This window comes from Myxocyprinus asiaticus, chromosome 6 (genome assembly GCF_019703515.2).
Source record: "Myxocyprinus asiaticus isolate MX2 ecotype Aquarium Trade chromosome 6, UBuf_Myxa_2, whole genome shotgun sequence".
Taxonomy (NCBI): domain Eukaryota; kingdom Metazoa; phylum Chordata; class Actinopteri; order Cypriniformes; family Catostomidae; genus Myxocyprinus; species Myxocyprinus asiaticus.
In genome coordinates, this window is record NC_059349.1 from 45,309,402 (window position 1) to 45,336,503 (window position 27,102).

Consider the following 27,102-nt stretch of genomic DNA (forward strand, 5'->3'; position numbering starts at 1 on the left):
ATCTTGTCCCTTGTCGCATTGGCTTACTCAGCTCAAAAGTGTACAGTATATGTGCTGGTTTGTTTGGTAACGTGAAGAGATTCAGATTTATATAAGAAATATGGGTAACACTTTACAATAAGGTTCCATTTGAAATATGTATGTGTATTACTCATTTCTGGAAAGTGCAGTATGTGTGTGGTTGTTCAAAGTTCAGACAGCATTGTACATGCCAGTGAAGCTTAGAATTCATAACAGTAATGTGTTTTTGTGGGTGTGAAAGAACAAGAGTGTGCATTTGTTTGCATGTTTGGTGAATTGTTGTCTGGCTGACTAGCAGATGTTGTGCTGAGAGGCAAATTTCAGAGGACTAATGTAGTGTGGGTGTTTGTGGGTGTCTGTGGCTGTACCACAGTGCTGACTAAACCATTAGAAAACACCATTACTCAAGTAATGATTTTGCTACCACAGGAGGAAACAGGATTTTATTTGATTAATTTTAAAAACACCCCTGTGTGGATGTGTATTTGTGAGTGTGTCTATGTGTATTCTCATGTTAGGGGTGTGTGAATTAGACTTTATTGCTGTATCATTGCTTTCTGCATACATTTTTTTAAATAGATACATTAAAAGGCTTATATTCTGCACATTTTCTACACATAATTGTAAAGTTCTAATTTAGATTTATGTGACCATTGTCCACCCGCTTTTAGACCCTTAAAGGGACATTTACTAATTTACATAATTTACCCGCTGTCATGTCATTTTCAAACTTGTATGGTTTTCCTTCTACTGTGGAAAGCAATTTTAAGAGTGCTCAAGGGTTATTCTCACAAAACCGGTCAAGAAAATTAACCTGGTCATATTTAACCCCAAATACAAGAATAATATGAATTTATATTTGGCATAAAGAAAATGAAGCCTACATTTAGAATCATTAAATGTTTTTGCATTTGTGACATTATTTTCAAGACACTTTAACACCCCAGTTCTCATTACCGTAATGGATCTGGACGATTTACTTTATTTCCATTGTTTTCAGTGTTGATTTTCATAATTTTAACAGTTTTTTTTTTTTTTACTGTATTACAGGGTGGTGTGTAAAATATGCAAAATTGTCATGAAAATAATGTCACGATGTAAAAAACTTCATGGTCCTAAAAATAGGCTTCATTTTCTATACGAATAATACAATTTCTTATTTGTTTCTTTTGATATTAGTAAAATAGGACTGTGATATTTTCAAACTGTTACTGTATTATTTTGGTATGATATGTTGTTCTTTGGTGTAATTATTATATTTCTGGTGACTTTATTTTTAGTAATGGCCACCCTCCAACTGCCAGCTAATAACTTGGCAAACCTAGCCAATCTGCCACCTGGCACCAAACTCTACCTGACCACCAACAGCAAGAACCCATCAGGCAAAGGAAAACTTCTGCTGATCCCACAGGGAGCTATTTTGAGAGCCTCTCATGGTGCAGGTCAGACACACACACTCACACATGCACTCTTCATCACTGGTGTGTGGTGGACTTTTAATTGAGGAGGCAGAGGGCCATCTCAGGGTTATTTTTTATTTATTTATTTTTTACCTTTTTTCGTACACTGTTAATAAGCATACAATACTATAATATTTTTGTTTGTTCATATTAACAAACCATTTAAATCATGTCAAAGTGTTTTGTTCTAATTATTTTTTACTATGCTTCAAAAATAATAGCTACAATAATACAGCAACAAGCATATTTCATGTATCTTTTTTTTATCTGTTTACCTATTATTTTTTATAGTCACTTTAAAGTATACTCACTTTAGTTCATCAACTGTATTTTGCGGTTAACCTCACATTTCCACCACACCAGAGCTCAGTGAGAACTCAGTGAGCACCCAAGGGAGGTGTGAGAGATGCTGCCTCCCTCTGAATCTTTATCTGCTGGTGTCGCTCTTGAACAGTGTTACTTTGGAAATTTGACTGCTATGCACATTAAACGCCACTGCTCTTCATATATTGCAACACTGTTTGTAAGATTTATATTATTCCTTTGTCTTGCACTATAAACAAATACACATTTAATTACATTTTCTCTCTCTTTAGGTCAGCAGTCTCAGAGTTCTGGTTCTGGAGGGTCTCAGTCCTCCAGTGGGTCATCAGGGTCTGGCAGCCTCCCTTCCAATTTATCCTACACTTCATATATCCTCAAACAGACCCCACAGGTAATGCACACATTTAGTAGGAATGAACGATACATTTATATAGCACTTTTCTGACAGTACACTCAAAGTGCTTTACACAGTGAACAGGGGACTCTCCTCAACCACCACCAGTGTGCAGCATCCACCTGGATGATGCGACGGCAGCCAGAGTGCGCCAGTACGCTCACTACACACCAGCTATTGGTGGAGAGGAGAGAGTAGGGTTATAGAGCCAATTAATGGATGGGGATTATTAGGAGGCCATGATTGAGAAGGGCCAATAGGGGGAATTTGGCCAGGACACCGGGGTTACACCCCTACTCTTTTACAAGAAGTGCTCTAGGATTTTTAATGACCACAGAGAGTCAGGACCTCGGTTTGAAGTCTCATCCGAAGGACATTGCCTTTTTACAGTATAGTGTCCCCATCACTATACTGGGGCATTAGGACCCACACAGACCGCAGGGTAAGCACCCCCTGCTGGCCTCCCTAATACCCCTTCCAGCAGCAACCTTAGTTTTCCCCAGGAGGTCTCCCATCCAGGTACTGGCCAGGCTCAGTCCTGCTTAGCTTCAGTGGCAACTGGTCTTGAGCTACAAGGTGATATGGCTGCTCTAATAGTGAATTAGTGTTCAGGACACACATTTACTGTTCTATGTAGATCAGAGTCTGACACACACGAAATACCTGTTCAAATGAGGAGCAACAGCAAAACATTGCAAATGGCTGACAGAATTTTTTAAAGATTTTTCATACCACAACTATTTACACTTGGTGTGACATTAATTATCTCTGAGCCTCTCAGAAATGTTCACATATCATAAAAGTGAAACACACTTCATTTAATCACAGGTTCTGATGCAAAACACAAACCACAGCTAAGATGTAACAGATGTGTGGTCACTCTCCTGGACTAGAAATAATATCGGTTTATAGTTACTCGTGACCGATTTGCCATAGAATAATATCTCTTAATACCCTTTCTGTTCTTTACCGTCAGTTGTTGAACAGAAGCATCAAAAAAATTAACATTTAATTCTAATCACGCATGGCACAGATGAGAGAGCCATTCGAGTCCTCTTTCATTAACATGCGCTCATTTGCAGACGCTTTAATTTTTGTTAAAGAGACAGTACCAGTTTGTGCACCTGTTTAACAAATCAGTGTAAATACTTAAAAATAGTAAAATTCTGCAATTAAACAAACATGTAACATAAAGTAATGTATTAAATATAATGAATACATGGTTTTGTAGATTTTTAAAAGCTAAAATGTGTCCAAATTGATAACTAATATAATATAATTAGTCAAATTAATATTTTGTAATGTACCTAGGTTGAAGGTCCACTGGATAATTAACAGCATTAGCTGAGAGAGAATTTCTTATATATGTAAGCAAAAGGTGCATTATACCTGAAATATACCCATATGAATTGGTATATAATCGGAATCTAATCGAATTGAGAGCTTGTGAATCGGAATCGAATCGAGAAATCTGTAACAATACCCAGCCCTGATAAAGGAATATGTCATGGTGATAATAGTGGTACTATAATTATTATAAAGTTGTATATTATTATTATTATTATTATAATTTTGGCCTACTTTTAGTAATAATGGTAACTGTAGAGTTGTTATACAAGGATACAAACTACTCAAATGCTGGTTCCGGAAACATGATCCAAAAGCTTATATCTCATTGAGTTGTTCATGGTGAGTTGTTTTGCAGATCAAATAAAAACATTGGCCTATATTCTAGAAAATAAAATACATTGGATCAATGCATTATGGAACTTGGTAGAAAGTGCTGACCAAAATAAACGTTTATTGTTCTGTATTGGAAGTTTAGTTCACTGATGGTCTCGATGATTAAAATCCAAAGCACAAACATACATTCCAGAAGCCATTTACTGTCAGTCTGTATTACATTGACAATGATACTATTGATTATTTTTCAGGGCACATTTTTGGTTGGTCAGCCAGGGAGCTCTGGGAAACAAGGCTCTACTGGTCATGTGGCATCTAGTCCTGCATCCAGTACCCAACAGGCTATTCGGGTCACAGCAGGACAGAAGGCAGCCATTTTGGCTCAGGTGTGTAACATAAAGTGAAATAACCTCCTGTAATTTCCTTTGCATTGATATATAGTAATATAACTACAAGGATATGTAATTTCTAGTATACTACTAAAAGTTCTTGGAACTCAGCTGGTAGAACATAATGCTTGCAAAACCAGGGTCTTGGGTTCAATTTGCAGGGAGCACACAAACTGATACAACAGATACCTTGACTGTAAGTCACTTGAGATGATAAAGGCACCTGCCAAATTAATAAATCAAAAGTACACTGGCGGCCAGAAGTTTGGAATAATGTACAGATTTTACTCTTATGGAAAGAAATTGGTACTTTTATTCAACAAAATGGCATTCAACTGATCACAATTTATAATCAGGACATTAATAACATGAAAAATGACTATTACAATTTGAAAATTTTTTTTAGAACTTCTTAGACTACTTCAAAGTGTTCTCATAAAAAAAAATCCTCTACGTGCAGTAATGACAGTTTTGCAGATCCTTGGCATTCCAACTGTCAGTTTGTCCAGATTCTCAGGTGACATTTCACCCCACGCTTCCTGTAGCACTTGCCATAGATGTGACTGTCTTGTCGGGCACTTCTCACGCACCTTACAGTCTAGCTGATCCCACAAAAGCTCAATGGGGTTAAGATCCATAACACTTTTTTCCAATTATCTGTTGTCCAATGTCTGTGTTTCCATGCCCACTCTTTTGTTTTTCTGTTTCAAAAGTAGCTTTTTCTTTGCGATTCTTCCCATAAGGCCTGCACCCCTGAGTCTTGTCTTTACTGTTGTACATGAAACTGGTGTTGAGCGGGTAGAATTCAATGAAGCTGTCAGCTGAGGACACGTGAGGCATCAATTTCTCAAACTAGAGACTCTGATGTCCTTATCCTTTAGTTATATCTGGGCCTTCCACATCTCTTTCTGTCCTTGTTAGAGCCAGTTGTCCTTTGTCTTTGAAGACTGTAGTGTACACCTTGGTATGAAAGCTTCAGTTTTTTGGCAATTTCAAGCATTGAAATTCATTCCTCAAAACAATGATTGACTGACGAATTTCTAGAGAAAGCTGTTTCTTTTTTGCCATTTTTGACTTAATATTGACCTTAAGACATGTCAGTCTTTTGCATACTGTGGCAACTCAAAAACAAACCCAAAGACAATGTTAAGCTTCATTTAACGAACCAAATAGCTTTCAACTGTGTTTGATATAATGGCAAGTGATTTTCTAGTACCAAATTAGCAATTTAGCATGATTACTCAAGGATAAGGTGTTGGAGTGATGGCTGCTGGAAATGGGGCCTGTCTAGATTTGATCAAATGACTTAGAGTGATGGTGCTGTTTTTTACATCAGTAATGTCCTGACTATACTTTGATCAGTTGAATGCTACTTTGGTGAATTAAAGTATCAATTTCCTTCTGAAACAGCAAAATCTGTACATTATTCCAAACTTTTGGCTGCCAGTGTGTATGGTTTAAATCAGGTGTGAAACATTAAAGGCACTTTCACACCAAACACACATTTTCAGCTAGTTTCCTGTGTCTATTGAGATTTTAAATAGAAACAATGGATTCCTGTGGAGCCATTTACACCGGGAGCAAATATTTGCATGCTGACAAAGCGAGGTTTTTTTTTTTTTTTTTTTTCTTCTCAGTGAGTGTGTCAGTATGTTTTTCCTTGCCCAATGATGAAATGCCCTGACAAAAAAAAATATGAGCTTTGGATCACATGTCAGGGGCTTCCGCAGTTATTAAAACCAGTGCAATTGGTTACGCTAATGCACAGAAAGCTGTTTTGCCCACCAGCATTAAACATTGAAGTTGGGGAAGAAATCCTGATCTTGCAGTAAGGATTTGTATTTTATTTGCATCAGATGGCTTAAAAACCAAAACATCTTTTCTTATATGGGTTCTCCAGTGCTCTACGCAAAAAAAATAAATAAATTAAGGAGCGTTCATGCACCTAAGTGAAAACATTTAGGATTTAGGTAATTGACTATCGATCAGTGCCACCTATTGTAAAGTCATGGATGTGCTAACAAAGAAGATTTGCAGCGGTTTCAATGTGAAAAGGCCTTAAGATGTAGTATTTAACAACACATTATTTTTAATGTTTAAACTCATTAAAACAGAACTTTATGAGTTGGCTTCAATAAAATAAAGAAATAAAACATTTGACATGGATAAGCTTACATATTAAAGAATCACTTGTGACTCAGAAGAGTGGGATGATGTTATCTACTGTATAAAAGCAAAAGTGTTCAGGGGTTTGGCGTTATTTTCTTCCTCTCCCTCATCGATTCCTTGCTCTCCAACACATTGATCTTTATCTCTCTCTCCTGTTTCTCTCACTCGTTGCACATTCATTAGTGTTACACAACGCCTTTCCTCTGAAAAGCTCACTCTCTAAAGCCCCTCATTTGTCTGTGTGTGTGTATGTCCTGATTATCAGATAGTGGCTAATGAGTATGCCTGCAGCTGACATTTGAGCTGCAATTCAACCTGAAAACACACACATCTCCCTCTCTTTTCTTTCCTCACTCCTCTCTCTCTCATTCAGTCACTCTTTCTCATTGCTTAATTACCCATATGAATCATAACCTCATAAATCTCATTATAAAGCGCAGCACACCAGGTACTAACGTGAACCGTGATCTCTGCACATTAGTTTTCTCCTTATAATTCTTCTAATGCCTCCTCAGCACAGGCGAGAATAAATTAAAACTTTTGATCCTATTGGTTGGTGTTTTAGACCTGCTAGGGATTGTTTGTGAACACTAAAATGGTCACACGTATTGATTGGTTCCTGACATACTTTTCCAGAGTCCTCTGGAGGACAGAGTATTTGTGTTTGATGGAGGGTATTTGCTGTGAACTTAAGAGTGAATAATATAAAGAGAAAACCCCTAGAGGGTGAACAAGCAAGAAAGAGTGTCAGAAATATAAAGTTAAAGACTTCTCGCCTCTTTCTCCATGTGCTGTTATGTTAGAGAAATAATCTCAGTCTCTCTCTGTTCAAGTTCAATGAAGCTTTATTGGCTTGACTGTTGAAGTACAATATTGCCAAAGCAATGTAGAGAAAATATTTGTTTATATGCGCAGAATGTAAGAAATGAATGGATAAATGGAAAAACATGAACATGTCTGAAATATCACCTCAATATCACAATCGATTATTTGATCGAGGCCACCAGAGCACTAGTCCAGCATCAATAAAAGATCTTTAATACAAATTTAGTTTTCTTTCCTGGAACTGAATGCATCGACAGGGTTTTCCTATGTCAAAAATGGTCTATGGTAGTGGCTGGCTGACGTACATGGTCATTCACATTCACAAAGTTGGTTTAGTACATAACTGCAGTGAATTAATTTGTAATGTAATTATGTAGTTGCATATTATTAGTAATTATGTAGTTGCATAAGTTATTTTTGATCATCTAAGCATCTGGAACATTTTGAATTGACAGTTGTTTTCCCCAAAGTGCTATGGGAAATCAAATTAAACTACCTTAATTTAACCCTTTAAGCTTGGATGGGCCCGTGAGGAAAAATAGTAATTGTCAAAATATTAACTACAGTCTTGACCGACACAAAATAGGTATTGTTTGAAAGCTTAGAAGCTCTTTCCAATGCATACAGGCATTATGACCAAAACTGAACAAGTGCTTTGAAATTTGCTGACAAATCAGAAGTGTTATTTAGAAAAAATGTTGAACTGTACATATTATTGCAATCAGTAAAAACATCAAACTGATCAAATAACCATGTGTCTTATGTTTTGGAAAGCTCTCAAAGAGTAGAATACAAACAGCCTATTTGTTTTACTCAGACAAAAATATAGCAAGTAATAGCTAAGTATATGTCTTTGACAATTATGTTGGTGTATGCCACGTTTTCACTTATAACTTCACAAAAAATATAACACAAAATATTACTTACCATGACTGAGAGGGGGTGGTTATCTTTCAAATGAGCCCACATTCAACCTCCACAATTCATAAATGGAAGAAATTTGGAACAACCAGTACTCTTCCTAGAGCTGGCCACCCAGCCAAACTGAGCAAACAGGAGAAGGGCCTTGGTAAGAGAGGTGACCAAGAACCCGAAGGTCACTCTGGTTGAGTTCCAGAGATAATGTGTGGAGATGGGAGAAACTTGCAGAAAGACAAACATTACTGAAACACTCCACCAATCTGGGCTTTATGGCAGAGTGGCCAGACGGAAGCCTCTCCTCAGTGAAAGACAAATAAAAAAGCACCTAAAGGACTCTAAGACTGTGAGAAACAAGATTCTCTGGTCTGATGAAAAGAAAATTGATCTGTTTGTCCACAATTCCAAATGTCATGTCTGAAGGAAGCAAGGCACCGCTCATCACCTGCGCAATACCATCCCAACGGTGAAGCATTGTGGTGGTAGCATCATGCTGTGGGGGTGTTTTTCAGCGGCGGGGACTGGTCAGGGTTGAAGAAAAGCTGAATGCAGCTAAATGCAGAGATATCCTTAATGAAAACCTAGTCCAGAGCGCTCAGGACCTCAGACTGGGCCGAAAGTTCACCTTCTAACAGGACAAGGAATTGTGGGTTGTGAGAGCCCATGAAGGATACACCTCATGCATCCTCCGAATTCCCGTGAAAGAAGGTCATATTCGAAGGCTGCATTTGAAGTGTCCTAATCGCTTTTATGAAATGAGACAGCCTTGATGATGTTTGCGGCCGACAAATGTGACCTCCAGAGGACGCATCCTTACAAATGAGACACATCCTGTGTGAATGTCCTTGAGTGGCCCAGCCAGAGCCCGGACTTGAACCCAATCGAACATCTCTGGAGAGACCTGAAAATGGCTGTCCACTGATGGTCCTCATACAACCTGACAGAGCTTGAGAGGATCAGCAGAGAAGAATGGCAGAAAATCCCTAAATCTAGGTGTGCAAAGCTTGTCACATCATACCCAAAAAGACTTGGGTGTAATCAGTGCCAAAGGTGCTTCAACCAAGTACTGAGTGAAGGATCTGAATACTGAATTCTTTTTTTTTTTTTTTTTTTTTTTTTTTAATCCCCTTTTCTCCCAATTTGGAATGCCCAATTCCCATACTTAGTAGGTCCTCGTGGTCTTTCTCTTTTTAATAATTTTGAAAGTTATAAAAAATCTGGGTTTTGCTATGTCATTATGAGATATGGAGTGTAGATTGATGTGAAAATATAAAATGATTTAAAGCATTTTAGCATAAGGCTGCAACATAAAATATGTAAAAAATTAAGGGGTCTAAATACTTTCTGAATGCACTGTAAATGACACGGACTCAATGATGCAAACTCATTGAGTCAAAAGGCACTCATTCTGTGAAATCTCTTTACTAAAATCATGTCTCCATGCTATTCATACCTTCTGTCATTGTTGTGTGTTTGCATACGTAATTAGTTCTTATGTACAATTATTATGTTTTATTTTTTGGAGAGGCTTTTAGACATTATGATAAATGATATTTGTAATGCTATAACTTTTGATTATTTTTTCTTAGATACAGTTTACATGATTGGGAACAAAAAAAAAGCAGTTTTTCGGATCCATTTTTTTTTTTTTACACCCAGAGAGATATAATGTCAATTAAGAGAAATCATTTTTATTTTATTTTTTTTCTCAGCAGTTTCTTAGGCTTAGAGTCTCAGAATGTATCTCAATCTATATCATAAAAAAAATTGAAAAGTTCTTTACAATGACACCAAACACTTGACCCTCATTGTTTTTGTTTTTTAATGTCATAACCACATGGTAAGACCATGGATGCATCCTTATTACTGTTTTAGCCTGATGAAGTATACATAATAAAATAAAATGTCTCATAGATTCTCCCTGAGAGATCATGTAAAATGAAATTTCTGTTACAGTTTACCATGATAATTATTAGTAAGGGTGATGATGTGTAGTTTAGAAACCCTTTTATTTTGTTGCATGGCACATTGTTGTAGCTTTTATCCTCATCAATGGTGGTTAGAACATACTTTTTATGGTCTGCAGTGCGATATCAAGAGAAGCAGAATTACATGTTTAATAAGTGAACCATATCTAGCACATATAAAGGGCAGAATGCAAGATGAATATAATTTAATTTAGCTTAATTTAATAAGCAAAGTCTGAATTTTAATTGATAGCTTTAGATACAAAAAATACTGAGGTTAACAGTTCTAAATTAAATTGTATTTGCCGTATTTTAGATTGGATTTTTGTTTTTCCAGCTTGTCCCTCTTTATGTTTGGTAAACAGGTGGTGGGCGGGTCACAAGGTTCTCAGGTGAAGCTGTCAGATGGATCAGTGAAGATGGTAACAGCTGCTGCGGCTTCTCATCTGAATAAACCAGGCACAACCACCTTGAGAATGACAGGGGGTGTCATTACAGCTGCCAGCTCCACCCCAACAACACCCATTGCCACGCCCACCTCTCAGCAGGTAAGAGATGTACCTTTCTCTGTCACATACTGAACTACACTTGAGTCTTAACCTTTTCAAGTAACTTTGACCATCTATTCCCCCTCCCCTTCCCCAACAGTCAACAGAGGGTGCTGGAGGGTCCTCCTTTCAGCCATTGCCTCATACAGTTAAAGCGCAAACGCAACACCCTGTACTTGTAGCTGCCAATCAAGCTGCGGTGATCAATGCTGCCAAGAATGCCAGCTCTGCCACTAACACAGCGAAGAGTTCTGCTTCTGGCTCTGTTGCCGGAGTCACAGTTACCAAGAGTGTCAACATGCCTCTCATCAACCTGTCGAAGGGGGCGGCTGTAGTGGGTGGGTCGAAAAGTGCTAGCCCCTCACTGGTCACTGGAGCCTCGCTGCTTGGGGGAGGCACAGTCAGTGGGAAGACTGCCGCTGCCATCTCAGGTGATCAATCATCTGCTATCCAGAGTTGCTATGGAGACCTGTTCTCCTCTATGCCCCTTGTTCCCAGATGTTTTTTTTTTTTTGATGATGTGAGTTAAGGGATAGCATTTTTTTTAAATGCCTTATGATGACAGAGAGCTAAAGCTCTTACTAACAAATGTAAATATTTTTTTATTATTATTATTATTTTTTCTTTTTTTCTTTTATTTATTTATTTTTAATCTCTCAGTGACACTTTCTGAGGGATCTCGGTCCGTTACCCTTAAGCCAAAAGTATACTTTGGTCAGGGCGCAAATCTCGTCATCAGGAGAGTGCTCGAGCACTAAATGCGTGCAGCCTGATTTTTATAACAGCGCGTTTTTGAAGGTGCAGAATGCAAATGCGCCTGGAGTTATTTGAACTAATTAGTGGGTCCACAAGGTGGCAACATTCTCATTTGAGCCATTGCTATCACAAAGCTAGAAGATGTAAATTCCGCTAAAAATCAGGAGATGAAGGTAAAAACAACAACAGTAGATGTGCAAATCAAGAGTGTGTGTGTGTGAGGAGGTCTGGAGATAGTGCATTCAGAAAGTATTCAGACCCCTGCCTTTTTATGTTGCAGCTTTATTTTAAAATGCTTTAAATTATTTATTTTTTCACACCCCATATTGACAAAGCAAGAACCAGATTTTTTATAATTTTGCAAATTTATTAAAAAGGAAAATCTGAAATATCACATTGACATAAGTATTGGGTGTATGAGTTAAAGTCCAGGCTCTGGCAGGGCCACTCAAGAACATCAAATCAAATCACTTTATTGTCACACAGCCATATACACAAGTGCAATGGTGTGTGAAATTCTTGGGTGCAGTTCCGATCAACATAGCAGTCGTGACAGTGATGAGACATATACCAATTTACAATAACATCAAATTAACACAACACAATTTAAACATCTGATATACACATAATTACACTCAACAATATACAAATAATAACATACGCTGTACAGTGTACAATATGCACTATATAGAATACACATTATTCAATAAAAATAAAAAATAAAAATATATATAAAAAAAGTATATATAGTAGTAAATATAGAATGTACAGTATTGTACTGTATTGACATTCAAGCTGTCGGTTGATAGTTGTTAAGAGAGAATATAATATAATATAATAATAATATAATTTATGACAGTCCGGTGTGAGATATAAGAGTAAGGGTAATAAAGTGCAGTGCTGATGTATTTTGATTGTGGGAGATCAAGAGTTCAGAAGTCTGATTGCTTGGGGGAAGAAGCTATCATGGAGTCGGCTGGTGCGGGTCCTGATGCTGCGATATCGCCTGCCTGATGGTAGCAGTGAGAACAGCCATGGCTCGGGTGGCTGGAGTCTCTGATGATTCTCCGAGCTTTTTTCACACACCGCCTTGTATATATTTCCTGGAGGGAGGGAAGCTCACCTCCGATGATGTGTCTGGCAGTTCGCACCACCCTTTGCACAGAGTTGTCCTTAAGCCACTCTTGCATTTTCTTGGCTGTGTGCTTAGGGTCATTGTCATGTTGGAAAGTGAACCTTTGGCCCAGTCTGAGGTCCCGAGCGCTCTGGCCAGATTTTCATTAAAGATATCTCTGTATTTTGCTGCATTCATTTTTCCTTCAACCCTGATAGTGATGATGCTGTCACCACCATGCTTCACCGTTGGGATGGTATTGCGCAGGTGATGAGCGGTGCCTGGTGTCCTTCAGACATGACACTTGGAATTGAGGCCAAAGAGTAGTTCTTTTCATCAGACCAGAGAATCTTGTTTCTCACAGTCTGAGAGTCCTTTAGGTGCTTATATCTCCCCCGATTGCTCAGTTTGGCCGGGTGGCCAGCACTAGGAAGAGTCCTGGTTGTTCATTTAAGAATTATGGAGGCCACTGTGCTCTTGGGAAGCTTTTGTTTTGAAACAATCCTGTTTCTGAGCTCTGCAGGCAGTTTTGACCTCATGGCTTGGTTTTTGCTCTGATACATTTTCAGAAAATACATTTACATTTATGCATTTGTGAAAAAAGCTCGGAGAATCATCATTTGGCAGACACTTTTATCGACTTACAGTGCCCTTATTACAGGGACAATCCCTCTGGAGCAACCTGGAGTTAAGTGCCTTGCTCAAGGACACAATGGTGGTGGCTGTGGGGATTGAACCAACAACCTTCCGCTTACCAGTTCAGTGCTTTAGTCCACTACGCCACCACCACTCCATACCTGAAACTTTCTATAGACAGGTGTGTGCCTTTCCAAATCATGTCCACAGGTGGACGCCAATCAAAGTGTAGAAACATCTCAAAGATGATTCAGAGAAATGGGATGCACCTGTGCTAAATTTCAAGTGTCATAGCAAAGGGTCTGAATATTTAAGTCAATGTGATATTTCAGTTTTGTTTTTTTTTATAAATGTGCAAAGTTATCAAAAATCTGGTTTTTGCTTTGTCAATATGGGGTATGGAGTGTAGATTGATGTGAAAAAAATAATTTAAAACATTGTAGCACAAGGCTGCAACAACAAAATGTGAAAAAAAAACAAAGGGGTCTGAATACACTGTACGTGCATTTGATTAACTCGAGTCTGAAGGAATATAAAGACATCTTTATGGGTCTAAACTCCTGAAGTGAAATAGTTTGAAGTCTCATAGCAGTCTTAGCGCACATGCGCCAACTGCCTGTTTATGTGCGCACAGTTGTATAGAGTATACTTTGACAGGCTCGCGTTCGAATGTACGCTGATGCTGAGCGTTCACGTGAAATTAGAAGTATACCTAGGGCTTTAGGAGTTTGTGATAAATAAATCTTTCTCATAATTCCATAATCCTCAAGGAAAGTAGAAAGCATTACAGAGATTTTCAAACAGACCAGGACCTGTTCAGAGCCATTGCTCGAAATGCTTAATTTGTTAATATTTGTGGCTTCAGACTGGATTTCTATTAGATCATTTTGTATTTTGCTGAGCATTTGTTTGGTGGCTTGCCAATGTATTAAATTTCTTCTAACACCTGTTGCACACCCACGCACTGAAGCAGCACATGGGGACCACATTAGCAGCATGCAATGCTTTTACACTGGTAGTGTTTCTGCTACATAAACAGTGGCGCTCTATACAGAAAATAAAGTTAGAAAATGGTTATCAAGGAGTGAGCTATTGATAAGTATTACGTACTTGATCGTCATTAAATTATATTTACATGACGATCAAGTACGTAATACTTATCAATAGCTCACTCCTTGATGATGCTGATGTAACCTAATTTAGTCTTGTAGAATTCTTTCATGTAGTGACAGCCAACACAAGCTCTGCTCCTTTCAAACATCATTCAGTGGAATGGGGAGGGGGAGGACAATGAGCATTTGAATGTTGTTTTGCTCAACAGAGAACGGTGATCACTCAGTTTGGTTTGATCACTCTGCTTTGTAATACAGTCAAAGTATGTAATTATGTAAAACCATGAAATAGCAATATATATTTGTTCAAACGCAAATGAGAACTTTTAGATTTTCTCCCTTTTAAAAAAAAAAATAAAATGTGCTCTGCTTCAGCATGCGGTGTGCAACAAGCGTAATGAAAAACAATAAGTAAGCTGGACCAAAATGCTTGTGTGGAGAAGACTGCTCAAGGTGGTAGTGTAGCATTACCCTTCTGGACTGATCTTGACCTTCTTACATCTTAGTCTTCTTAATCCTTAAAGGATAATGCCGGTTCAATACAAGTGAAGCTCTATCAACACCATTTGTGGCATAATGTTGATTACCACAAAAAAAAAAAAAACAAAAAAAAAAGCAAAAATCAGGGTTACAGTGAGGCACTTACAATGGAAATGAATGGGGCATATTTTTGGATAGTTCAAAGGCAGAAATGTGAAGCTTATAATTTTATAAAAGCATTCATTCATTCTTATGTTAAAACTAATGTATTATTTGAGCTGTGAAATTGTTTAAATCATTGATATGGTCATTTTAGGGTTTACAGCATTATGTCGTTATGGCAACATAGTTTTAAAATTGGATTTAACGTTTCACAGGAAAAAGTTAAGCAATTTTATCACAATAAAATCCTATATACGTATACTTTTGAAATGCGTATTTTAATGTTTACGGATTGGCCCCCATTTGCTTCCATTGAAGGTGCCTCAGATTTTTTTTAAAGAAAAGGAGGGAGGGGGCCTGGGTAGCTCAGCGAGTATTGACGCTGACTACCACCCCTGGAGCCACGAGTTCAAATCCAGGGTGTGCTGAGTGACTCCAGCCAGGTCTCCTAAGCAACCAAATTGGCCCGGTTGCTAGGGAGGGTAGAGTCACATGGGGTAATCTCCTCGTAGTCCTGATTAGTGGTTCTTGCTCTCAATGGGGTGCGTGGTAAATTGTGCGTGGATCGCAGAGAGTAGCACGAGCCTCCACATGTGGAGTCTCCGCGGTGTCATGCACAACAAGCCAAGTGATAAAATGTGCGGATTGACTGTCTCAGAAGTGGAGGCAACTGAGCATTGTCCTTCTGCCACCCGGATTGAGGTGAGTAACCGCGCCACCACGAGGACCTACTAAGTAGTGGGAATGGGGCATTCCAAATTGGGAGAAAAGGGGATAAAAAAAAATAAGTCGAAATTAAGTTTTGTGGTAATCAATATTATGCCACAAATGCTGTTGATTTGAGCTTAACTTTGTATTGAACCAGAATATTCCTTTAACCCAAAGGAATTGTCTGTCTGACAAGACCTATATACTTAAGTACAGCTGTGCTAAATTAACATTTCAACTAAACAAAACACAGCAAATGGGATCTACAGGAACCTCCTGAGAAGAACCCAACAAATGAATGGGATTGATGAATCTGTCCAATCTTTACAAACATAGATGCAATGGATTTGAGACACAGTCACAATGATAAATGCATCTGACTGGAGACAATTATGTGACCATTTGGTGTGTAAGAGAAAGATTTATGTTATTGGCTCATTAAACAATGTTTATTTATTTTTCTTGTTACTCACAGGTATGCTGAAGTTGCACCCGGCACAGTCCAGCTCCCAGCAGACAGTTCTCACCATACCAGCCAATCAGCTTAAGCAGCTCAGTGTGGGCAGTAGCTCCTCAGGGCTACAGACCATCTTGATGCCTGTCGGTAAAGGTAACAACACCCTGTTCCTCTGACATTACACACCCTGACTCAGACTCCTGAGCTCTGGACCTATAGTCCTGCAGCTTTCCTGAGTTTTTGAGTATGTCTAATGTCAAGTTGGGTTTTTATTTTAGACTTCATGATCTCAGTAACTACTCGTATAATCTCTGTAACAATACCACCTGAGATGCCTTGCTGTCGACTGCCTAGATATGCAGCTGCCTTCTAAGACCGCATCCTAAGCTCAATGGCACCTCATAAGTGTCTGATTTCAAACCATTCAAATAATGCACAGGAAATTTTACTCAGTTGATTCAGATAGTGTTAGGTGTTAGTATGTTGCTAAGCTAACCATGCATTGTACTCCAAAAAGCTTAAAAATTGAACCACCCACAAATATTGGGTAAAACAGTCCATTTTAATTCGATTATTATAAACAGTTTCTATTGATACTATTCATTATTGAATGAACTATCGGCGGGTATGGCATGGGTCCCATCTTTATGACGGTAGCCAGTGAAAGGAACAGTGTCGTGCTCCTTCCTTGGGCTAGTGCTAGGGTCTTCTCCTTGGGCAAGAGAGAACAACCCTTAAGCCCCCCTTGCTAGGGTCATAGCTATAAAGGTTTTTCCACCACTCTGTAAGAACCCAGAGTTTAATAGATCCTTTTTTTTTTACCTCTTTGCTATTATAAGAAATAGGAAAAGAGACAACTCGTTTGCTGTGAGTTGCGACCCGTGTCGGTGGAGGAAGAGATCCTGTTTCCTGAAAAATGCGGTTTGCTGCGGACTCCGTTATTTCAACACGGTACTTTGGCTCAAAAATGAGTCTGCTCCAGAATGGTGGGAGGTTGGAATGGCTCGATCCAGTCAATCGGCTGGTCAAGACTTGACTCCAGCCAGGTCTCCTAAGCAACCATATTGGCCCGGTTGCTAGGGAGGGTAGAGTCACATGGGGTAACCTCCTCATGATCGCTATAATGTGGTTCGTTCTCGGTGGGGCGCATGGTGATTTGAGCGTGGTTGCCGCTGTGGGTGGCGTGAAGCCTCCACACGCACTATGTCTCCGTGGCAACGCGCTCAACAAGCCACGTGATAAAATGCACGGGTTGACAATCTCAGATGCGGAGGCAACTGGGATTCGTCCTCCGTCACCCAGACTGAGGCGAATCACTACGCCACCACGAGGACTTAAAAGTACATAGGGAATTGGGCATTCCAAATTGGGAGAAAAAGGGGAAAAATCCAAAAAATAAAAAAAAACTTGCCCTGGGACTGCTCTATGTAGGATAACTGACCATCAAATGTTTCTCAGACTCCCAATAGGCATTGACTAAGATACTATAACATTGACTAGAATGTTATCATCCAATGGATCGTGGTATCAGGGCTAATTTTACGGAGCTACAACGTTTAATTGCAATCACCAATCCTATAGCCATATGTCTTCAGGAAACACAATTACCATCAGATTGTACTCTTTTACATTTTTTTACAATTTTTAATACCTTCTGTCCCAATGACATGTGGGCTTCCGGTGGTACAGCCATTTTAATAAGAAATGATGTGATCCATAGTCATATAAATATTAAAAGCAACCTACAGGTGACAGCAGTACAACTGACTCTGCAGAAAACCATCACAGCCGTTTCTATCTACATTCCTCCAAACTTAAACTTAACACACACGGACCTAGATCACCTTGTTGTTCATCTCCCACCCCCCTTTATTCTCATGGGTGATTTTAATAGTCACACCTTTCTGTGGGGCAGCAATCATTGCAATACAAAAGGTAAGAAGATTGAAGATTTTATAGATAACCATACTTTATGCCTTCTAAATAATGGATCGAATACCTACTTACACTCGGGACATGGAACATACTCTGCGATCGACTTAACAATTTGTCAGCCTGGATTGTACTTGGACCTATCATGGAGAATCTGGCATGACACAGCTGTTGGACCAGATAAAGTCCACTATAAATTTTTAAAGAATCTACCCCACCTCTTTATGAAAATGCTCCTTAGAATTTTTAACTACATCTGGATATCCAGAAAAATTCCGCCCACTTGGCATGAAGCAGAAATAATACCCATTCCAAAGCCAGGAAAAGACCATAGTGATCCCATAAATTATCGCCGTATAGCCTTAACCAGCTGCTTATGTAAAACAATGGAGAGGATGGTCAATGAACGCCTGGTCTGGGTACTGGAATCTGAACATCACATAAGTAATGCCCAGTGTGATTTCAGGAAAGGCCGAAGCACTACAGATCATCTTATTTGTCTTGAAAGCTATATTCGTGATGCTTTCATTAGAAAGGAGCAGGTTGTAGCTGTCTTTGATCTGGAGAGAGCCTATGACACGACGTGGAAACATGGTATTTTAAAGGATCTGTATCGAATGAATTTTAGAGGTCACCTGCCAATCTTCATTGAAAATTTTTTATCGAACAGACTTTTTAGAGGAAAGATAGCAAACACCTTGTCTAATCTACATAAACAAGAACTCGGAGTACCTCAAGGTAGTATTCTGTCAGTAACTCTCTTTAGTATTAAAATAGACAGCACTGCGTAAGTCAGTGGTTCTGATGTTCATTGTAGTTTATATGTAGACGACATCTGCATTTGCTACAGAAGCAAGTACATGCATACTATCAAGTGAAAAATCCAACTTAAGATAAACAAAATGCACTCCTGGTCAACTCAGGATGGTTTCAAGTTCTCACAAACAAAAACTGCCTGTATGCATTTCTATCAGCTCTGTTCGTTGCACAATGAACCAGAGTTGTTTATGGACGGAGTCCCCATCAAAGTCGTTAAAGAGAACAGGTTGCTTGGTATCAATTTTGATAGTAAGCTGTCTTTTATCCCTCGTATTAAATTATTGAAAAATAAATGTTTTAAAGCTATGAACGTTTTAAAGGTTTTATCCAAAACCACATGGGGATCAGACAGTTCAACTCTTATGAATCTGTACAGAACCTTGATTTGCTCAAAGCTGGACAATGGATGCTTCATTTATGGATCAGTCAGGAGATCATATATACGACTTCTAGATACTGTTCACCACCAAGATATTCGACTGGCCTTAGGAGCATACAGAACATCAATTCAAAGTTTATATGTGGAAGCCAATGAACCTTCCTTGGAAATCAGATGTCTAAAGCTGGCCCTACAATATGCAACAAACTGAAAACAAATAAAGAAAATCCAGCCTATCCAGCAGTTTTCTCAACTCAACGTTCAGTACTATATGAAAGAAAACCAAGTCACATTCGTCCATTTGGCCTACATATAAAAACCCATCTAGAGAATCTGAAAGTGGATTTAAACATTCTGGAGCAGACACATTTTTGCAAAATCCCCCCATGGGATCTCAAAAAGCCCAAAATCCATCTGGATTTAATGAAAAAGCAAAAATCAAGAACTCATCCGAATGAGTATTACCAACAATTCCTGGATATAAAAGCAGTGTTCCCACAACATATCCCAATATACACAGATGGATCCAAATCTGGAAATCAAGTGGCAACAGCCTTTGCAACAAGTCAACTGTGTCAAGGCATATGCATCCCTGACCAAAGTTCCGTTTTTACTGCAGAGGCAAATGCTTTATTACTAGCACTGAAGTTCATTGAGACTGTTCCACAGAAATCCTTCTTAATGATAACTGATTCCAAATCATGTCTGGAAGCATTGGAGTCTATAAAATCCGATCACCCAACAATCATGAAGATTTTAAACAAATTGTCATCTCTGGAATCAAAGAATTTTAGTATTTTCTGCTGGGTACTTGGCCACTGAGGAATCTCTGGTGATGAACAAGCAGATAGAGCTGCCAAAGAAGCATTATCCTCGGAACCAGTAAAATGCTCTATTCCGTTCACAGACCTAAAACCAACATTAAATGTATACACTAAAAACAAATGGCAGTCGGAATGGGATCAGTGTTTAAACAACAAATTACGGGATATAAATCCTGTTGTTGGGACAAGACACACATTCCCTTTTAATAAACGTTGGGATCAAGTCACTTACACTCGATGCCGCAAGGCTCACACACCAATTTTTACTATCTGGAAAAAATTCACCAAAGTGCCCATCCTGTCAGAACCCACTATCCATTAAACATGTCTTACTGGACTGTAATGCTTCTACACACTTGAGGAACCTGTATTATTCTGTTGACTCTTTTGAAAAGGTTTTTAACCAAGTAAATCCAAATTTAGTTTTAAGGTTTTTAGAAAAAAATTATCTTAAACACCTTTTTTTAGTTTTACTCTTGAATAACTAAACTGGCTCTCGCCATGAATATAGCCATAGAAGCTGGCATGGCTTTAAAAAGGAAAGAAAGAAAAAAAGAATGAACTGTCGACTTGGAATAATTGATTTTTCCATGAAGGATATTTGCAATGCTGCCTTTTAAGATACCAGGCAATATTCTAAATTGGTTAGTCAAGACTTCTATTCTTAGGAAACACATACTGATAAAGTGTATACCTTGGATGCACTGTAAGTCACTTTGGATAAAAGCATCTGCCAAATGTGTGAAAGGATATGATACAGGGAGGGTGATAGGAGAGATGAGGCCTGGCCAGTCACAGGACTGTTTGTGCTGGGTGTTGACTTAATTTTGACAACTTAAATGGAGCAAAGTGTTTTGTCAGTTGAATTGAAGCTGCCAGATTGTATTTATCAGAGATGTTGGCTTTTTCCAGCCTTCATCAGTGATTATAGTAAAAGGTGAACAGTGCTCTGGAGACATTCTCCCGTAAAATATGGTTTTCATTTTCTGTCTTTCTCTCTCTCCTTGGCTCTAGGTTTGTGTTAGGTTGATCTCCGCAGATCATATCAGCAGAAGCTGCCTCAGTTTTGTTTGTTTTGTGTGTTTGTTTGTTTTGAGTGCAGTACATGAATATCAGTACAATAAAAGATAGGCCATTTCCTGTCACAGAGCGCAATCTGTTGTCATAGTGATAGAGATGGATGGAAGATTGGAAGAAATTCATTGAGAGTACAGGATTGAGTCATTGAGAAATAGCAGGATTGAGTGCTCTTAACATGTATAAGAGAGAGAGAGAGAGAGAGAGAGACAACAGGAACATTCAAGTTTATAAATCAAAACATAGAAAGCCAGGAAATCATGTCGAAATTATGATGTTGACCAGATGAGTGCACAGGAATGCCATGGTGTCGCACATGACTCCAGCTATGAAAGTTGGAGATATCTACATTTAAAGAAATCATAGCAGAAGGCATGAGATGTGAATGTTGACTGTACAATTTAGTTTGTACTAATTTTGTGAGTAGCAGCTATAAAGCAGAAAATACTACTAATTTAGCTAGTTTTTGAGGCAACTTGTGCAAAATAAAACTACTGGTCCCATCATTCTCTGTGGCAGTCATGTATTTAGTGCTCCCACTGGTTTAATAAATAGATAAATTACATAGATAAAGCAGTGATTACATACAGAATGCACATCCTTCACTCATCATTTGGCTGAAATAGCACAGAAAAGGCTTTTTTTTTTTTTTTTTTCTTTTTTTTTTTTTGGTGAGGAGGAGGGAAAGGCATATGAAACTGCCCAACACAGCCTTTTTTTGTTTCAGTCAAAATGCCTTAAACGTGCACATCATGTAGTAACTGAACTCCATAAGTAACTAAATATTCTGCCTAAAAGAAACTTGAAAATATTATATAACATAGCAATTTGTTTACATTGAATTAAGACTTTAAGTAACCTGTCTGTTTGGGTGTTACAGTAGTACAGTCTGGTTCTAAAGGTGCATCTACCAATATGGCCCCAATTGGAGCTGCTTCCTTAGCATCCACACCTGTAGCTCAAGGTGAGATACACTTGCACACAGTCACTGCAGTGATATTGAGAAGTTAAGAGCTCTGCCTGTACTGTAGTCATGTGGTTTTCTTTGCCTTTTGTGTTTGTGTGTGTGTGTGTGTGTGTGTGTGTGTTTGTGTGAGTGTAGTTAAAACTGAACCTGGGTTGGTCAGCTCCACCTGTACTACCCCAGTACCCCAAACATCTGCTCCAGCCTCTACAGCGCCCTCTTCTGTTCCCCGGGCACTCACCCCTGTTTCTACAGATGCAGCTGCTACTATAAAAGTGGAACAGGGCGCAGAATCTACGACACATGAACTTATCAAGTATGAACCTCAACACACATACACAATCAACACGGATCTCTCTTTATCCTAATCTGTCTTTGTACCAGGTGTTCTATAAGATTTGCGAATGTGAATTCTTTGTTGTCATAGGAACAACCTGTCAATAGTTAGACTAAGTCACACAAATTGTTTTAAAAAAGTACATGTAGCGGCTCTTGGATTGCGGTTCAGTGAGTGATTGAGTTGTTAACTCCATAATCACTCTGACCGATTCAGTGAGGAAGTGATTTGGCCCATGAATTCATACTTATAACTTTTCATTTTGTTGTGGACCGATTTAAGAATTGGTTCTCTTAATTCATTAAAATATCTTGCTTAAAAGATTTATGCATTCACTTCATGAAAGCAGTTGGACTGTATTTGCCTACAGTTGAAGTCAGAAGTTTACATACGCCTTAGCCAAATACATTTAAACTCAGTTTTTCACAATTCCTGACATTTAATCGTAGAAAACATTCCCTGTCTTAGGTCAGTTAGGGTCAGTACTTTATTTTAAGAATGTGAAATGACAGAATATTTGTAGAGAGAATGTTTTATTTCAGCTTTTATTTCTTTCATCACATTCCCAATGGGTCAGAAGTTTATATACACTTTGTTAGTATTTGGTAGCATTGCCTTTAAATTGTTTAACTTGGTTCAAATGTTTTGGGTAGCCTTCCACAAGCTTCTCACAATAAGTTTCTGTAATTGTGGCCCATTCCTCCAGACAGAACTGGTGTAACTTAGTCAGGTTTGTAGGCCTCCTTGTTCACACACACTTAAGTTCTGCCCACAAATTTTCTATCGGATTGGGGTCAGGGCTTTGTGATGGCCACTCCAATACCTTGACTTTGTTGTCCTTAAGCCATTTTGCAACAACTTTGGAGGTATGCTTGGGGTCATTGTCCATTGAGAAGACCCATTTGCAACCGAGCTTTAACTTCCTGGCTGATGTCTTGAGATGTCGCTTCAATATATCCACAAAATTTTCCTTTCTCATGATGCCATCTATTTTGTGAAGTGCACCAGTCTCTCCTGCAGCAAAGCACCCCCACAACATGATGCTGCCACCCCATGCTTCACGGTTAGGATGGTGTTCTTCGGCTTGCAAGCCTCACCCTTTTTCCTCCAAACATAACTATGTTAAACAGTTACATTTTTGTTTCATCAGACCAGAGGACATTTCTCCAGAAAGTAAGATCTTTGTCCCGTTGTGCACTTGCAAACTGTGGTCTGGGTTTTTTATGGCATTTTGGAGCAGTGGCTTCTTCCTTGCTGAGCAGCCTTTCAGGTTATGTCGATATAGGGCTTGTTTTACTGTGGATATAGATACTTGTCTACCTGTTTCCTCCAGCATCTTCACAATGTCCTTTGCTGTTTTTCTCGGATTGATTTGCACTTTTCGCACCAAACTACGTTCATCTCTAGGAGTCAGAATGCTTCTCCTTCCTGAGGCTGCGTGGTCCCATGGTGTTTATACTTGCATACTATTGTTGGTACAGATGAACGTGGTACCTTCAGGCATTTGGAAATTGCTCCCAAGAATGAACCAGACTTGTGGAGGTCCACAATTGTTTTCTGAGGTCTTGGCTGATTTCTTTTGATTTTCCCATGATGTCAAGCAAAGAGGCACTGGGTTTGAAGGTAGGCCTTAAAATACATCCACAGGTACACCTTCAATTGATGCCAATTAGCCTATCAGAAATCTAATTGGCTAATTGCCTAAAGGCTTGACATAATTTTATGGAATTTTCCAAGCTGCTTAAAGGCACAGTAAATTTCTGACCCACTGGAGTTTAATCAATTAAAAGTGAAACAATCTGTCTGTAAACAGTTGTTGGAAAAATTACTCATATCATGCACAAAGTAGATGTCCTAAACGACTTGCTAAAACTATAGTTTGCCGATATGAAATCTGTAGAGTGGTTAAAACTTAATCTGTATATACAGTGGCAAGAAAAAGTATGTGAAATTTGTCTTAAAATCTGGTTTTATCTTCATCAGTTAAAATTATGAACAAACACAATCTGTTGTAACTAATAAAACACAAATTACAGTATTGTTCTTGTACATATTGAATACATCAAACATTCACAGTGTAGGTTGAAAAAAATATGTTAACCCCTAGGCTAATGACATCAACAAAAGCTAATTAGAGTCAGGAGTTGGCAAACCTGACATCCAATTAATTAAATGAGATTGGTGGTGTGGGTTAGAGCTACTTTGACTTATAAAAAGCACTCAAACATTGAGTTTGCTATGCTCAAGAAGCATCTGCTGACGTGGACCATGCCTTGCAAAAAAGAGATCTCAGTAGACCTACGATCAAGAATTGTTGCTTTGCATAAGATCATTGAAAAGGTTGAGATCAAAAAAAGGCATGATCATTGAAAAGGTTGTTTTCAATCAGCTCAATTAAACTCGAATTGCTACTTGGACAATTTCCAGTCTGGTTTCCGACTGCATCACAGCACAGAGACGGCGCTCATAAAGATACTCAATGATATTCGGCTAAATACTGATTCAGGCAAAAAAAACAGTGCTGGTATTACTAGATCTCAGTGCTCCCTTTGACACTGTTGACCACAGCATTCTCATAGACAGACTGGAAAACTGGGTTGGGCTCTTTGGGACAGTCCTCAGCTGTTCAGGTCATATCTAGATGGGAGGGATTACTATGTGAACATAGGGAACTATGAATCTTAGTGGACATCCATGACGTGTGTAGTCCCACAAGGCTCAATTCTTGCACCGCTCCTATTCAACCTGTATATGCTCCCACTAGGCCAAATTATGAAAGACCCAAATTGCATACTATAGCTATGCAGACGACACCTAGATTTACCAAGCCCTATCGCCAAATGACTACAGCCCTATATACTGTGCCTGTGCATTGATGAAGTTAACAGTTGGATGTGCAGAAACTTCCTTCAGTTAAACAACGACAAGACAGAGGACATTGTATTTGGCAACAAAGGTGAAATTTGCAAGGTGAACGCATACCTTGACTCCAGGGGTCTAAAGACAAAAAATCAAATATGGAATCTTGGTGTCATTTTGGAGTCTGTCCTTAGTTTCAGTAGTCACATCAAATCAATAACTAAAATAGGCCTACTATCATCTAAAAATATAGTGAGAATTAGATGTTTTGTATCCAGTCAAGACTTGGGGTGTGTTCACACTTGGCAGGTTTGGTTTGATTAAAACAAACTCTGGTGTGATTTCTCTGTTAGTGCGGTTCATTTGAACAAGTGTGAATGCTGCCATCTGAACCTTGGTGTGCACCAAACAAGCGGACCGAGACCCCCTGAATAGTGGGGTCTTGGTCCGCTTCCAAATGAACTTCGGTGCTGCTCGACTGATATATGAATGCAGCATGGACCAAAGACATCTAAACGGACAAATAACAGGATGTGTTGTCACAAGATGCGACCCTAAAAATCACGTGATTTGATAACATAGAAAGAGAGGTGTATGCAAAACAAAATGGGAGAGGGCAAACATGGAGCAATGAGGAGGTAAAGTTCCTTATTAACATTTGGTCTGATGAGCATATTTCCAGTATACTGGAAAAAATGCTTGTGTTCAAAATGTTCAGTAATAGGTTAAGGGAAAGTGGGTCCAACGAGCCCATTTATCCCAGCAGCCAGCATTGTTTTGGATGTTCGGCAAGTTCCGTCGCAAAATATACTCAAAAGCTGTCCAATCAGGTTGTGAACTTATCCTTATGCCTTTTGTATCTTTAGGTTCGGTGTTAAAAATGCCAGTGTGAACGCTAAGCAAACCAGGACTAAATGTATCATTTTCTTTTTTGGTCCGGACCAAGAGAACCAAACTACAACTGTGAACACACCCTTAGAGAAACTTGTTCATACATTCATCACCAGTATAGTGGACTACTGCAATGGACTTCTCATCGGCCTTCCCAAAAAGACCATTAGATACCTGTAGCTCAATCAAATTGCTGCTGCCAGGATTCTCATCTGAACTGAAAAATCTGAGCAGTCCTCAGATCTTTACACTGGCTTCCAGTTACATTTAGAATTGATTTTAAAGTACTGTTACTCGTTTATAAATCACTCAATAGCCTAGGACCTAAATACATTGCAGATGTGCTTGTTGAATATAAACCTAACAGACCTCTCAGATCACTAGGATCAAGTCAGTTAGAAATACCAAGGGTTCACTCAAAACAAGGTAAAACAGCATTTAGCTATTATGCCACCTGCAGCTGGAACCAGCTTCCAGAGAGGTCAGGTGTGTTCCAAAAGTAACCACATTCAAATCCAGACTGAAAACACATCTGGTTAGCTGTGCATTTATTCACTGAGCACTGTTGAATTATTTGAGAAGAACACGCAGCACTACGTATGATGTAAAAAGGGCACCGCATACCAACATGAAAACATCATCCCAATGGTGAAGTACGGTGGTAGGAGCATCATGATTTGGGGCTGCTTTGCTGCTTCAGGGCCTGGGCAGCTTGCCATCATTGAGCACAAGTTTATCCCAAGTTTGTTAATATATCCTACAGGATAATGTCAGGGTGGCTGTGCGCCAGCTGAAGCTCAGTAGAAGTTGGTGATGCAGCAGGACAGTGACCCTAAACATCTAAGTCCACTACAGAATGTCTTCAAAAAAAGAAAATCCACCTTTTGTAGTGGCCCA

The 27,102-nt window shown here is 38.9% G+C and overlaps 1 protein-coding gene across 3 annotated transcripts in view; it reads left to right on the forward strand.

Annotated features, from left to right (window-relative positions):
- The window catches only part of yeats2 (YEATS domain containing 2), a 79,978-nt gene that overhangs the window by 38,638 nt on the left and 14,238 nt on the right, over positions 1–27,102 (forward strand). For all 3 annotated transcript variants that reach the window (XM_051699473.1, XM_051699474.1, XM_051699472.1), the window contains exons 16-23: positions 1,302–1,463; positions 2,078–2,196; positions 4,134–4,268; positions 10,516–10,698; positions 10,799–11,129; positions 16,142–16,276; positions 22,035–22,118; positions 22,257–22,434. In XM_051699473.1, coding sequence (XP_051555433.1) covers positions 1,302–1,463; positions 2,078–2,196; positions 4,134–4,268; positions 10,516–10,698; positions 10,799–11,129; positions 16,142–16,276; positions 22,035–22,118; positions 22,257–22,434 — 1,327 coding nt within the window. The remainder of the gene's footprint in view (positions 1–1,301; positions 1,464–2,077; positions 2,197–4,133; positions 4,269–10,515; positions 10,699–10,798; positions 11,130–16,141; positions 16,277–22,034; positions 22,119–22,256; positions 22,435–27,102) is intronic.